This window comes from Cariama cristata, unplaced genomic scaffold (genome assembly GCF_000690535.1).
Source record: "Cariama cristata isolate BGI_N322 unplaced genomic scaffold, ASM69053v1 scaffold7009, whole genome shotgun sequence".
NCBI lineage: Eukaryota > Metazoa > Chordata > Aves > Cariamiformes > Cariamidae > Cariama > Cariama cristata.
In genome coordinates this window covers 11,584-28,365 of record NW_009637316.1, presented here as the reverse complement: position 1 = coordinate 28,365, position 16,782 = coordinate 11,584, and the positions used below count along the sequence as shown (strand labels likewise).

The 16,782-nt window shown below is 38.1% G+C and overlaps 1 protein-coding gene across 1 annotated transcript in view; it reads right to left on the bottom strand.

The window, feature by feature from the left end:
- The window catches only part of CACUL1 (CDK2-associated, cullin domain 1), a gene marked incomplete at its 3' end in the record, with an annotated part of 39,376 nt that overhangs the window by 12,513 nt on the left and 10,081 nt on the right, over positions 1-16,782 (bottom strand). The window contains exons 4-5 of the mRNA XM_009708277.1: positions 6,837-6,932; positions 802-904 (exon numbers count right to left, since the gene is read on the bottom strand). Of these exons, the coding sequence (XP_009706579.1) occupies positions 802-904; positions 6,837-6,932 (199 nt within the window). The remainder of the gene's footprint in view (positions 1-801; positions 905-6,836; positions 6,933-16,782) is intronic.

Here is a 16,782-nt window from a genome sequence, read left to right as displayed (position 1 = left end):
ATGAAAACAGAGACATTGCAGTAGGGCTGGGTTACAGAAAGGAGTACACCAGGCTAGATGCTGAACTCAACACCAGGCACAGGAACCATCCAGTTGCACAAAACACTTCTCCCAGCGCATTGGTCAACCGCTCACCACCCTGCAAACTTTTCCAACTTGAACTTCAAGTCTGATTATCTCTGCCTTTGCCAATTGCCCTCTCGAGGAGCTAACCAGGCCAGTACCAAGGTCCCCCCGCACACATAAACAGGTTGCGGGCAAACTCAGCAGTCCACCGCAGGAGTTACCCACAAGAGCACTTAACCGGGAGTGTATCACTTGAAGCGCATTCTATTTGCATTAACCCAGAGAAAATGCTGTCAGCATTATGCAGTTCACTAACTAGGAGGGAGTACTCGAGTACATCATGACAATAACCCCAGTGGTATCGCAATTCTTTGACCACATTGCATTCTTAATGATACCCATCAATATTTTGATAATGAAATTAAAGAGTAACAGCATAAGCAACAGGACAATAAAACATTTGTTACATCATAATCACAAGTGATAGGGGAAAATACATATTGATTCCTCTAGATACTCAAGAAAGCAATGACTTCATACAAAGTCATATTTTTGAAAAAAATAAGTTGAAGTGTGCCACATTTCTTTATGTGGATGCCTTAAAAAGGAATTTGTATTTAAGTTCACTAACCATTTGCCATTTTCTCCCAATTTGCTGTGGATTTCTGTAATATCTGAAAGCACTGTTGTTTTGCAGACTCCCATTATAAGAAAAAAATCAATAGGTTTACTTACGCATTAGGTTGTAAATGTGCTTTTCTGCAACATGTTCCGTAAACAGCTTTATAAGGTCATCTTTTAAGTCTCTGTTAAGCTTGGTTTCTATGTAAAATTTATTCTGGAAAATAAGACAGAAGTTTTCAAGTTTGTTTTTCATAATAGCAAGTGAAGTGAGCTTACTTTTTCCCTGAATAAAGACAGTTCAAAATTTTAAAGCTGTAGAATATTTGACCTGCAAAATGCTTCCTTGGTGACTGCATTCATACTAAATAGAACATTCCTATACAACAAAAACACATGTATTTAAAATTAAGAATGCATGTGGTACTATCAGTAACAAACCTATTTACATACAGGTGTGTATATTATTTTTCTTTCTACATCTACAGATATATCTCTGTATCAATCCAGATTGGGGAGTTTGTAGAAAAAACATTTCATTTTAGAACTTTATAAACGCTCCAACACAAAAATAGGGCTGGATATCATGTTTGTAACAAAAGAAAACATTCTTACCAATGTCTAAAAGTGATTAAGCCATTAAAATAGGTACGATACAATAATAAAACATCAGTACAACTACCCAGTTCTGTGGTTCACTGATAATCTCAGAGGATAGCTACTCAGAATTAATCAACTGTGGAAATAAGTGGTATATACAAATCTATACAAAACTGAACTACATTAAAATTTGTACGATTCAATTATCTTGACCTACTCAACATTAATAATAAATTCACCTCTTCAACCCTCAAAGGAAATTCTATTCATGAGTTCCTTGAGGGCCTCTATACCTAACGTACTATTTGGTGTTACTCCTCAGTTCCCAACCTGCAATTAATAGTAAGATTTCTCGTCTGTATTTCATTCCTAAGTGGATTTAATGTTGGAAAAAAATAATTGTTTCAAGACAAATCTCCTATTGTTACAACACTAACATGGAAGTGGAACAACTGAATTCATCTGGACAACTTGTGTAAAAGAGTTAAACAGATTCTGTAACAGAAAATCAACTTAATCAAAAATAACGTACTGGAACACTTATCAGAGAGATTTACTAGAGGAAGGAATATTTTAAGGGAGAAAGGTTTTTCCACACTTTAAATCAAGCTGGTCTCCTATTCGCTAAAGCATTTAATATAATTGGAACAAACCCTCAGAACACTGTTAGAGCAATCTTTACATCTTTTTGTGAAACCCATTCTCTTGGTCATTACCAAAACTATACACATACCGTAATAAATTACCCATGCAGAAACCGTTTAAATTTTCAAGGCAAGCATTCAGCAGCAGTTACTTACTTTTAATGAAAACTGAACCTATTAGAACAAAGGCAATCCGAGGGCTCAATACATGCCCTACTGAAGTTTAGGTCTGTTGCAGTGATGGATAACAATCTTTAAAAGTTTTTTTTTAAAAAACTTAGTAACTTCCTACTGCCGGTTCCCTCCCTGAAGCTACCCTACCTGTTGATGTTTTATCAATGGCTGTTGCTCAGTTCTTTCCCCCTCACCTGGGCCTGTTCTTTGAACAGAGATTGAGGGAAAGGCTCTGCAGACAAAATAATCTGTCTTGTAACAAACACACTAACATCATTTGTAGTATTTTTGGTCAATGGTGATCTGCCATTGCAACAGAAATTCACAGCAACTGAAGATGCACATCTTCTAGGAAGTGTTAAGCTATACAGCATACTACAGTCTTTCAGCACACCTAACTTCCTAAACCATTTCCACCTTGAGCTTCCTGACCACGTACTACCTGCAACACATAGGAGTGACCAGAGCATGTCAGCATAAGTCTACTGCCCTGAATCAAACCTGACAATGTCAAACTATTGATTCTTACGAGTCGACAGATGAGATGCACCTAGCTAAGAAACTAACTTACTCTGTTCTTTTCCCAGCCTCAAGACGTTCTTACATTAAAAGCAGCTGGCAACAACACATGCAAACTGTGATGCTTCCTTTTGTTCCAAGAGTTGCAAAGCCTATACCTTCACTTTCATAACTAGAAAAGCAACAAAAAAACCATCCCAGCAATTTCAAGCAGAAGAGTTATAAGACAGTACTAATACACAGAACAACTGTAAAATACTCCTCACGTTTGCTCACTTGGAAACACCTTTCCAAAAAGGTGTTACACTTGCATGAATTTAAATAGACAATGAAAAATCTTCTACCATAAGTACTTCATTTCCAGTCCACAGCGCTGAAAGGAGATAGCAGAAGAGCTGTCACCTTCCCCAGTCTTATTAGTGGAAAAACAAGAAGATTTTGTGTATAAGATGTCACTATCTAGGCTGTACCACTATTTCTTTAAAAGTGTGTCAAGTCATCTAAAAGGCCTGACAGGTAAAAGGTAAGCAGATACCAATAACTGAGAAAGTCAGATATGATATAAGCATTTCTTCTACAAAACACCATATGATAAAGCAATCTGGCAAATGTTAGAAGACATAATTGTGTTAATATTATTAAGAAGAGATACTTGAAAGAGAAAAAACAGTATATAAGAGTGCTTATCATCTCACATATATTTGTGTATACAAACACACACAAAATGCCCTCCAGCTGATAAGCAATGAAATGCAATACCACCCAGTAAATATTTCAGAGGCAATGAAAAAATTCTTAACTATCCTAAAACCACAGTGCTCACAAATGTCAGGCTCATTTAATGCCCCAAGATAACAGATTTTCAGCTACATCTCTAAGTATAATTAACAATTGCGAACCTATTAGAAAAATGTGTATCATCTAAATGCTGATTTTAATTTTCCTTGAAGTGGAAATATGATTTTTATTCATTCATGTGCACAGCATACTGAGATATGTACAATCTGTAAGCATCCAGAATAACCTCACTTAGATTTACAAAGTAAACACTTACTCACTAGGAATTATTCTAAGGAATAAAGCACTGAGTGCTAAGCTGACTTCTGGCTTAATTTGCTTTATCTGCAGCGTAAGACTGAAAAAATCCATCATCATGTGAAAAAGAAAATGACAAGTGCTCCTAGAGGAAGAAAAAAGAAAACTCAATTGCAAAGTCAGCCCTCTCAAGCATCACTCAAGATAAGCTTTGAAACACACCTTGGTCACCATATACAAGCAGGTTAAGAAAACACCTTTCCTGTATTCCCACCATTCACACACAATAATATAGTTTGGTACATATCAGGAAAAAGAAGAAAAGTGCTGCTGTTGATATCAAAACACACAGAACTAAGCCTAAGGCAAAAGACTATGCCTTTTTTGGCCACCAAGGGACAAAAACATGTTCCAGTTGTACAGAAAACCTTTAGGTTTTCCTCAGCTTCACAGATTTTGAAATATTTAAATGCATATTAAAAGTTTTCCTAAGCAGCAATATAATTATCCTTTCAGAAAAAAGTTTATCAGTGCAACTCAACAGCCCTGGAAACTCCCGATTAAAGCAATCACATCACTACCAAAAAAGGAAAGCCCTGTCATCTCTGATAAAAAGGCAGAGTTCAACAACTTAGTCCTCTTCACTTAAAATTACATTAAAAATACCTATTAAAGTAACTGCAAAGCTGTAATTTATACTGCAGAATAATTAGGCTTTCACCTCTTGCAATTATTTTTAATCGTATTTTCTTGTCCAAATAAAGGAAACTGCTGCTGCTGCACGAGAGGAAACTTGATTAGACACTACAATGTAAAACTGCAAGAGTAGCTGTACATAAAAGTACTTTTAAAAGCACACGGAAAAAACTAAGAGGCTAACTTTTTTCATCCTGATTTCCCTAGAGGTATTTTCCACATTATACATAACACTGATTAACCAATTATTTCAGAGAAAAAGTATGAGACTTAATTTGACATTAGTCTTCAAAACCAGCTACATAGCTGAATCAAATCAGCATTGCTTTTGGCAGCAAGAGGAACTAACACAGAAGTCACTAACTCTACTTAAAGGGGGTTTATAAGAAAGACGGGGACAGACTTTTCAGCAGGGCCTGTTGGATAGGACATGGAGTAACGGTTTTAAACTAAAAGAGGGTAGATTTAAACTAGACGAGGAAGAATTTTTTTACAATGAGGGGAGTGAAACACTGGAACAGGTTACTCAGAGAGGTGGTAGATGTCCCATCGCTGCAAACATTCAAGGTCAGGCTCTGAGTAACCCAAGCGAGTTGATGTCCCTGCTCATTGCTGGAGAGTTGGACTAGGTGGCCTTTAAAGGTCCCTTCCAACTCAAACTATTCTATGATAACTCTCAGGGGTGACTTGAATTAAGTCACTTAAATGAGAAAGTGTCTGCAGGAACATTTTTATTGTCTGAACAAATCACTAGTCCTGCTTTTAGGAAGTTTCTTTAAAAGGACAGAGTAGTTTCCCTTTTCTTTGTTCTCAAATAAAAAAAAAAATTACTGTCTAACTATTCATTTTACAGGTCTGTTTATTACTCATTAATCATTTTTACTATGTTCAGACATCAGTTAGACTCAAACTCTAAAAAAGAAACAATGGGATACAGAGCATTCACCATTTGAAGATACAAACATCACATCACAACATTGTACAAAGACAGATATGGAAATCTATTCATCAATTATACCTTGTCTGGTCATATAGACAAAGTTTATAATGATAAAACCTGTCTGTTTATAAGTCTATCATGAACATTTTTTTCGATGTTCATTACTGCAGTCTTAATCATTAAGGATAGATTTTGACCTCTGTGATGGAAGAGCCTCAGTGACAGAACTGGGCATTCAATAAAAGTACACCCCTGAACAGCTTATCTCCATTTGCAAATGGATGTTAAATTATGAGACTACTTAAACACCTGCCTGCAATAAACAAGTTAAGCACACACAGGTGAAAAAATGGCTCGCATTTAAAATATCTGAATGCAATAGGGATGAAGAGTCTCCTAGTTTTTCCCTAGCATTTCAGGACAGGAACCAGAAGAAAAATAAAAAAATCATCACCAGGAACACATCCCTTATCTTACAAGTGAAGCTGGAGCAACTGGATTTCATTCTGTGTTAACTAGATAAAAGAGCAGATTAGAAGACAGCCAGTTTAAGAAAGGCAAATTCCTCTTTTAATGCAACAAATCTGTATGGTAACACTACACCAAAAGACTGTACCAAGCCACCTGGTTTCAGACAGGTTCACTGAAACGTAGGAGATCCTTCTAAAAGATATTGCTTCCCAAACTCTGGGAAGCTACCAATGAGAATAGTTTTGAAGACTTTGAGACTTATTTAGATTAAATAAGTTTAAATATTTTTTTCTTTAAAAAAAAGTTTCTTTGCCAACAAATATTTCCTGTTTTTTTATTTCTAAGTGATGCCAATGCAAGGATGGTTTCTGGAAGAAGGACAAATTTCAAGCTTAAGTTATTCATTACCATAAAAAAACCCAAACAATAAAAGTCCTGGCACTTTGACAAAAATGATGCAAATTATAAACTTCTTCAGAGGTATAGAAGACTTCATAAATTATAAAGTCAGCATGACAAACATTTATAGCCAATGGTTTCTGAATCTCTGCAAGTATGCCTGACTCTGCTATGAATGTAAGTTTGTCATCATCCAGTCAAAGCTCTAAATCACTTTATCAAGTGACACAGACATTTCCAAGAGACGTTTCTTTCTGTCTTGTCTGAATTTGTGCAATTTAAAAGCAAGAAATAAGCATCTTTGTAACCTGCCCAAACTACCAAGCCAACATATAGCAAGCCAATAAACGACCTCTGTTCAAAAAGTTATAAATAATGACCCAATTATTTGGGATGGCTTTTTTCCAATCAAAATAAAAACCATTCTCCCCAATCCCAGGAAAGAAATATTAGAGCAGAAACCAACTGCGAAACTCTACGTTTAAAAGCACAGATTCTCCTCCCTCTCCCCACACAACTTGACCAGTACTGTTACGCAGGTAGCAAAACCAGGCATAAATCATAAGGTCTACAAATTAAAAATCATTATAGCTGCATTTTATTCTTTTCACTTTCAGTCAGCATCTTGTGTATGGACATACTTTATTTGAAAAGAATTTTCTAAAACTTACCATATATATGAAAAGAGGCACAATGCTCTGCAATGCTCCCATATACTGTCCAAGAGCTACGTTAAATCTTTCAATATAGAGATCTGGAGGGCTGGCCTGCAAGAAACCGTAAAAGTCAGGTTGTAATTTGAACAAGAGAAAGATCTGGAACAGCATGGGCTATGCTTTCATAGCAAACTCAAAAAACTACAAAGTATTTGATACACTAAGTCCACACAAAGCAAGCCACACATCATTCCAGAGTTTCTGCTATAACTCCCTCCAGCAAAAACAGTTTTCTTCAGTACCTGGTTTTTACCTAGGACTGTATGTCAGTGCCCAGCAAAAGGCCCATTCAATAATAAATACTGTATGCCTGTAACAAACTAGCATTTAGCATATGCAAATAAAAACACTTATTAAAGACCAGACCTTCGTTTTGAAAGAACTATCTGTCACGTCTAGAATCCATAACCAAATTTCAACAAGTGCTGCGGTGTGTGCTCCGACCCCCCTGCAAGTTTTTACTCCAAGACAGCAGGGTGGCATTAAGCTGCTGCTTTGCATCTGAGCTGGCAAGCGGCTCATCCTCCATCTCCAGGGAGCACTGTCCTTCACAAAAAACATTTTTAAGTTTTTGCTGGGTCACCTAAGGCAAGGCAAGGCAAGGCAAGGCAAGTATTCAGGGCACTGAGTTGGAGGGACTATGAAGCAATGCCTTCAGAAAGAGCTCTGCACCTGGCGTCCTGCACTCTAGATCAGGCTCATGAATATCTCCTGCGGTGCTCCAACACACAGCATTACCCTGTAGCCCCAAGCAAAACTTTGCTATACAAAAACTGAACGTGCCAACTTTATGATAGGCCTCGCAGAGCTCACAGTGACAGCGCTGCTGTTTTCTGTGTACAACACCAACTTTCCCAAAGAATAAAATAAGGAAGCTAAAAAGATCTGTTCTGCCCCAAGCGTAGGTAAGTTGAGAAGGGAACGAGAAAAATGGGAAGCACTGATCACTGTTTCTTTTATAAATATTTATTTGGAGGGATGCAGGGGAGCTGAATTAGAGCGTTCAGGAGTGCACTTACACACCCAGGGATGGAAGTGAAGCTGGGGTAACGTGTTCTGCCACTATCCCCCTCTCCATCCCAACCCACCCACGTACAGTGCTCTGTCTCTGGCCCAAATCCTTCTGCTGTCCCAACTATGGTCTTCTCAGAGGGGGGTGGATAGCTGCCCAAGTATCTACTGTTCATATGCATACATACACACGCCTATACACACCCAAGGACAAAGTGTTGCTTGCTAGTAAGAAGCAAAACTTCTCTTCCCTTGCACCATTTTCCTCTCTGACAGTGCCAAGCCAGAAGAGGATGGAGAATGCAGGAGTGACTGGGACCTTGCAGGAAAAGAAGCTCAAAGATTTTTCTAAAGCTAAAGCATCTGTGGCGTGAGAAATGCCCTAGGCAAGCTGCACCTCAACCACCTTATCAGAACTTAAAGCTCTTTCTTATCTTTATGAAGCAGTTTTCTCAGCCTTTGTATGGACATTCACCAGGGGTCCTAAGAGAACAGTTAAAATTCATGTTGACTTTTTGCTCTATTAAGTATTCTAAATTTATATAAGTTTTTTTTTCTTTAAACTACTTTCTTTTGCCTCCCTCCCTAATATGCTTAAGTAACACGCGTGTAATTTTCACAGTAAACATCGATACATAGCAGACATTTCAGAAAAGAAAGCAAGACTGGCAAACGAATAAAGAGTGTTACTCCACATGCTGTTGCCAAAGGTTATATGGTTATTCCTCATTTTGATAATAAGTTTTTAATCTTACTGCAGATGCAGTTCTCAGGGCTGGCCAAGCAAATTTTAGTTCAAAATGCCAACAGTGTATAAAAGTGGCTATGAAGTCCAAGGACTCCCTTTCATATACAGTTACATATACAATTTATTGCAAATAACATGCAATGAAATCTGCATTTCTAAGCAGTATGTATTCCTGCTTCACTCCTTTTTAACCTCAACTTTAAATATGGTTATACTCTCTGATTTGTAAAGACATGGTATACAGCTTCTAAGATTAAAGGCAAAGGAAAATTCTACTTCAAAGAACATGTCAGGCAAAAAGGAGACCACAGCCTGACACAGGGCATCCCTCATCTCTCACTGACAGTCTGTACTTTTCATTAAAAAACAAAACAAAAACATAAAGAGAATTTCTCTAGACAGTGTGTGATTTAGTCCCATGAACAGATTCTAGGCAATGGTATACAGCCATTCTGCCACTCTTTTTACAGGAGACATTAAGGATTGGTGTACTTTTCCTCCACTGAAGATGAAAACTCTGCTAGCTCACCTCACAAAGCCTGTGTCATATTAAGGGAGATGTTTTAACAGGGAACAACAACGGCATAACCAGCCATTTCCCGAGAACAACCTCAAGAGTCCTTTAATGGAAGGATACCTGGAAGCTGTTCACCACCACCACCACCTTGCAACCAGGTGGAAAACAACTGCTCCAGATAAAGACAAAATAGCCAAGAAAAGTCCTGACAGCTTCAGGGGAAGTGGTCACTAATGTCAAGCAAATATCAGGTCTTGGTCTTCACCTCTGGAACACAAAATCACGGTGTTAACCGCTTTATCCGCATGAGATACCTTTCGGTTTTATTCTCCTGATAGTGTTTCATGTCAAGCCTCAACAGTCAAGACACTAACAGGAAAGTGCAGACACAGAACCATCTGTTTTCAGTTCATTAAGGTATTATTGTATGGCTGCTCAAAACTGCTAGACTGAAATAGATTACACTTTTGCTAGACTCAAACTACTTGTTTGAGCATAAGAACTTTCTTTACATCTCTACATTCACATTAATAAGACAGGAACTGGAGCGGGACTAGCTTTACGTAAACTACATGAATCCTATAATCTAAAATGCAGTGCATGGCACTAAATTCATGCGTAAATAGATGTTGCTAAAATTCTATTAAACGGTCATCACTAGAGTAGAACTTGCATTTAAAATCTATACTTATTCAGCTATAGCTATTATTTAAAAAAAAAAATCAAAAATAAAGAAACTCCTTAGGTTGACATTTTTCACCCTTGGTCCTAGTCCAGAAGAGGTAACACATACATTCAGGTGTTTTAATTACAGGGGGTTGAGTGAAATTAAGCATGACATTTACTTCTTACAACCCCTCAGAAAATATTAAGTCTTTAAATCCATTCCCATCTTACCTGAGGCATGTATTACAGAAGCTATTCAAAGAAAGAAAAATACACTGCTAGCCTAAGGTTTTCCAGGAAGGAAGAGGATCCTTTGTTCCTTCACTCCCCATCCTGAATCCTATCAAACTGTCAATTCAGTTCTTTGGGTTTGTTTGGTCGGGTTTTTTTTCTCTAAGACGCTCTATATGGGGAGACAGCTCAAATCCTCTCCTACATTTGCTCCCAACTACCACTCATAGGGTTAAGAACAGTTTTCCAGTAGCAACTATACAGTGCGTCTGTCCACGGGAGCACTGAATCTTCGGTCAGGTTTCTCAAACTGTGATGCAGTTGCATTTGCTTAACATCTTCAGCTTGGTTTTGAGTCAACTACTTCTTAGCATAAAATACTATGGCTGCTGTTAAAAGCTGATGTTAAAGACATCGTTTAATCTCCTTACACACCATAGTGGACATCTCAGCACCAAGAGAAATGTGAAGTAACAAGAAAACACATTTGAGAAAGGATGACATGGAAGACAAACATCTTCAAACAAAACAAGCAATTATAGACCCAGTATACTAAAGTACCTTTCCCTTATTTGAAATCTACTATCTAGGCATTTCAATGAACTTGCGGGCAAGAAATCATGTATGTGAAAAAGATGTGGTTTTTTCAGTTTGAAAACCAGTTTGAATATCATTCTTTAACTGAACATACAAATGAAACCAGAAGACTTGCTGCTGGCTCAAGACAGCTCAGAAATGGCTCACAAGAAAGAAACACTAACAACAGTTCTTTGCTTGAGGAATACAAAGTTAATCTGTTTATGAACAGTCATCCGGTACAATCAGCAATATATTCAGTTAATCTATTCAACATTCCTATCTTGCATGGGCAGTTTCACTTTTCTGGGAACATGCTCACTGCCAAAATGCCAGCATACGTGCTGCAGCATCTCTCCCACGTCTGCCAAGTGAAAAGGGAGAATGGTTACAACTACACAAATTAACCTGCTATTCATGTAAGTGGCCTGAATCTTTTAAGAACGAACACTGCTTTTCTCCAGAAAATGTAATTTCTTTACTTTGCCTTGCAGACAATTTCTGTGATGCCCAGGTCTACCTCACTAGACAAGGGTACTACTAAAACTTTTTATAAAAACAGACATCAAGCCAAAGTACAATTCATTCAAAGACCAACTGTGTCTTCCTACTCGAGTCTGCACTCAAAACTGTTCAAAGCTGTACGGCATCGTGACATTCTCTCATGTAATTGTCTAAGAGCAGGGTAGGCCATTTCCATTCTACGTGTTTGTACAACAAAAAGTCATTGTATCTAAGGACCATCAAAACTCTGTTTAATAGTAAGAAATCTTCAGAACCTTTTTCATCTAGTACATACATATTCGTTTCTGCCATATTTACTTGTATCTTTCTGTAATTGTATCAGGATCTGCAGCACCCAGTGTAGTGTGGCAAGGAACTAAAAATGACTGCAGGAACACAAGACTTTTCAAAAAGCTGCAGGCAAGGATGCTTTTCTCAGGTTAGTTTGCTCCTCACAATGTCATTTTTAATGACAATTCTGGCAATATGGTGACTCTACCTCAAATCAAAAGTCATCTTTTCCATGTCCACACATGAAGATACACACATTTCTAACACTTCTGGTTTCTGCCATCTGAATTCTAATACTGACCATTCATTTGATCTGATTCAACTCAGCGTGATTCACAGCAGTAAAGGCTTGTTTCACACACAATTAAGCAATGTTCCCCCAGCAAAACTGATGAATAAATGCCTATGGCAGTGGATGTTTTGCTCTTTTTATTCCTTTTAAATATTACGGATCAGATAAATGGCCAGTCTGAGTCTCCTCTTTAAAAAACAGACTGTCGATACTAACAGATCACGTAGTTGACCCAAACAGACTTTAAGAAACACTAGTGATTTAACATATTTAGTAAGAAAAGAGTTAGGAAATGCAAGTTCTCGATTTCCATTTTTCATCTCTATTTCTCATCTTTTCTACAAGCAGAACATAGAGAGGCAGATTCGTTTTCTACATAAGCGTTTGAGAAACTACTGCAACTATGGAAATTATTTCAAGGAATTAACTAATTTCAAATTAGCTACAGCTAATTTGAGTTTTATTTCTATGCTACAAGAGAGGAGACATGAAATGTGAAGAAGGCTCGCTATGTCCCATTTAGCTAGCAAGTCAAACAATGCCCATACAGTGTCATAAGAATGGGCTTCTTCACATGGATGGAGTATGTAACCTGGCCTCCCTTAAGTACATTAAAGTCTAACCATAAGTTCATTAGCAATCTGATTTACTAAGTTTACACAAAAAACAACCACAGATGATGTTGTCAAAAGTTCTATTTCACAGGCTGGCATAACTGTTCAATTACAACATAGCACTATATAAAAGTAACGTAATCATCAAGTGTACCTTGGAAAGAAAGCAAAATGTATCTACAAAACAGTCTGGGGTAAAATTATCTTGAAGTATAAATATCAAGAACTGCTACGAGGTGGTACCGAGTACACAACTCTGCCCACAGTCAGAATTTCAGTTTTAGCAGTCCCTCAGAGCGCTACTTGGAGGTGTTTTTATACCACCCTGACTACATGCAAAGCTCACAAGGTAAATATGACAAGCCATTTAAGCTTCAGGTTTTTACTCCTGTAATCAGGAGAAATACTGGAAATTACACAACTGCTTCTAAAAGACAAATAAGGAAGTTCAGAACCTAATCTGAAGTTTGGAGTAAGTCATCTGTATTTATCAGATCCGTGTTTCAGAAAGAGCTGGGGCAGGAAATGACAGGCTCCTCACCACTGGATGGCAAAACGCCGTATAACCACAGGGGACAAGTGGAAGGCAAACACAAGACAGAAAAGAAGAAAGGAAAAGGCAAAGAAGGAACAGATTGTCCACAACAGGTATTGCCGACTTATTTTTAAGAACAGATGGCAACAGACAGTGACATGATACAAGGTGCTCAGCTCCCAGAGATTTGGCAGTCCTCACAACAGCAGAATGGCTTTTACAGTAGCCCGACTCCAATGCATATTCTCACAAGGAAACAACAGGTGAGAAGCTATTTTCATACACTGCACCGACTGGTTTGAGAGCTGACAAGACAGAAGGCTGAGAAGTTGTAAGGATTAATATGAGGCAGGAAAGCTTTCTGGCATTGCACAGTGAAGACCCTAAATCTGCAGGTCCTCCGGGCCACACAGTAACCACACAAATTATCTACCAACTTTAGCAACTGCTCAGTTCAGTCATGTTCTTTATAAAAAAAAAAAAAAACAACAAACTATTGTTCGTAATTTAAAAAAATACACACATACATACACATGCTTACATATCTCAAGACATGATAGAGGAAAAAAACCCCAAGCCCTCTGGCGTGTTCAGGAGCCTAAGTACACCAGCAGCAATTGGCTCCAGATTTAATCCAATACTTTTAGACAGATGGAATTTAAGCAAGAAATTCTGGTATTTTAGCTCTACCACTTCTGTTTGATTTAAAATAGAAACAATGCAAGCAAACCAGTGTTTATCTACTCAAGAGAAAGACTGATTCTCACTTACTAACTTCAACAAACATAAAAATTACATACAGTTAGTGAATTCAACTGTTTCTGGTCAAGACAAAGAAAAAAGCAACAAACACTCACAGAAAAAAACCAAATAGATCCCTTTTTCTCTTGTCTCTAAATGAAAAAAGGGTGCAACCTGACACAGAACTGCTTCTCAGCTCTCAGTCATTTCCGAAAGGAATTATTGAGATTACTCTAACCAAACAAAAAATATTTCACTGTACTTGCACAACAAAGCCACTTTTGTCATGGGCCAGCTCAATGCCTCGGTGCATTTTGATTGTCAGTGCTTAAAGTACTTCCCAGTGTCTTTTGTTGCAGAGACAGGTAATGGGCAGAGTACCTGATTTTAAGTGACTTTATCAGAGTGCATAAGAGTAAATCAAGCCAGAAACACTAGTGCCTAATGCAAATATAGTTTTATTCATTTTAAAAAGAGAGATGTATTTAACTTGAAAGCATACACCTGTATATCCACCCAACCTCGTACATCTGAATGACTCAGCACCTACCCACAGAACCAGCTGTCATTATTCTAAACCACAGCATAATGGGCTATGTCCATTACCAATAAAATGTTTCCAAATAAAGCATCTTGGAAAAATCATCTGTATACTACAGGCTTCAAAAACCTCAAGATAACAGGAAACTTGTTCATTTGTGTTTTCTGCAGCCATCCTTTTTTTATTATTATTTTTTAAAGCACACAAAATCCACAATTCTGATCAACTCAAGAATTACAGAAATTTAATTTTCAATTACTGGAACCTTCACATGGCAAAACTCAGTATTACTAATGCAGAGAAACTGGTCAGACATCGACTACAAGAAAGGAAGGCAATCCTTGCTCAGTCTTTCCATAACTGAAACAGCCTGAAGAAAGTATCATTTACTTACACGTATCGTAAGGAGGAAGCTAGAAATGTCTTAGGATATAGGAGGCCTCATATGAAAGAGCTGATGGTCTGATGACAAGCAATTCATCTCATCTAAATGTACTACTACTCAGCAGGCAACGTTCACTGCTTCTCACCCAACGTCTAACATGCAGAGAATATATCATCCCGCCCACATTTTCACAATGCCTCTGCCACCACTGAAAATAATTTTTTTTTTAGGTGAAAATCTTTGAAGCAGACCTTCGGGAGTGCATGTGGTGACAAACACCAAAGCCACACAAGGTGTCCTGCAGTCTGGAAGAGCAGAAGTCATGCAGTGGACGACCAGGGAGTGTGTGCATGCTCCTGTGAGACCACGGGGCCCCAGCTGCAGCATTCGAGACACCCAGCTCAGGACACCCGAGTGTCTACCACTCTGCTGACTTCAGTTGAGGCCAGCTGGTCAGGCAAGCTGAGGGCTAAGCACTCAGGGACTAAAAAAAAAAATAATACAGGGAATTTCTGCAGTGAATGCCATGTGGAAAGAAGACAAACTCCAATAAGGCTAGAACCATGCAAGAGCAGGTCTGATCGGTCCCCTGAGATGCTCCCACTTTTACTATCTGGCATCTGACAGTTTTACTGCTTTTGCTGCTGATGAGTGGTTCTTGTAGGAAACAGCTTGCTCTAGCATGTTGGTTACATGCAGACATTCTGCAATCCTCTTGCCATTAAACTGTTGCACCTCTATGCAAAGAAGTTGCTCAGCTTGTCCAGAATAAGACACTGCATTTGCCTGCCATTTCAGTTTTCATGATCATCTGCTTTCTCACACAGTCCTGCTTATATTGGGCAACATTTGCATCCCTGCACACAAAAAGAAATACAATTATCTTGCATCAAGTCACACCATGCCAATTAAACAGAACTCTGCAATTAGATTAAATATTGTTGGCAGGTGGAATGAGTTTATGTCAGAGAAAGCAAAACACCACATACTGTGCATTAAAAGGATTTGCAGATATAGGTGTTTTTTATTGTTTGCCTGTGTGAACCAAAAATTTCCAAGTGACCACCATCTACAAAGTAATTTGCTGCTGTTGCTAGGGTAAAGATCTGGCACCACATTTTCAACGTAAAACCCAAGTGACTGAGTGTCACCAAAACGTATTAAGATCAAAGAAGCATCAGGATAATAAAATATACTGTAATAAAGTAATTTCTTAAGAGTAAATTTCACAACCCACGGTTAAAAGTTTCTTTACAGGACAATCTTCTGAGGCACATGAGTTTTACTTCAAGCAGCTCAAAAAGATGGATTTACCATCCAAAACCAAAGTCATGCTCATGTCAGACAAAACTCACGTAATACACTCCAAGATGGTATCATGTTATATTACAGTCCTCTTGCTACCTGCCACAAGGTGTGTCTAACCTACGTAACTTTTGCAAGACAAAGACTGCATTAAATATTTGCCTCAATTATTCTTTCAACAACTGATGTTCAGAAGGCAGCCTTGTTTTTAGGCAGAAGTATTTAAAGCATATACGTGTTAAAGCAAACTTGAAAAGCAGCTGCCTCAGTTAGTTTTGGAACTTCACAGGAAACAACCAAGGACTACCACAGAGTAAAGAATTTGGAGTATTCCCAAATTCAAAGCAAAGTAACGCAGTACACTACCATGGGGTGTATCAGAACTGGCCAAACCAGTACAGCTGCAATGATTTGTAGTTCTCACAAGCAGAAGAAAAGTGTACAGGTTGCACCAGCTCAGCAGAACCAAGGGAAGGCTTTATTTTAAATACTGTGTCCATCTACTCTAACCCATTTTTACAGAACAGTGAGGCTGTCATTCCACAAGGAATACAGAAATCGTAAGAGAGAAAAGAAGCAAAGAACATAGCTCAAGACGACCTAGATATTCTATAGTCAAAGGTTGCCCCAAAGACTGTGCCCATTAAATGCAGGGTGGTTATTTTTCTTTATAAGGAAAGCAACAAGAGGAAAAGACTGAAACTAGAAGGCCATAAGAGCGATCACAGTGCCACAGACTTGGATGGGAATGCATGCTTAGCCAGAAGTACCTGATGCAGTTAAAAGTAGTAAGACTGCTTTTGACTGACAAAAATTAGTTACCAATTGTTAGAAGCACTAAAGGAGCTGCTGTAGTTTAGGGTTCCTTTGTATTTGGTGTCTCTACCTGACCCACTGCAAGTCGGTATAGAACTCAAACATCAGTTATGGAAGTGATAAAAGCT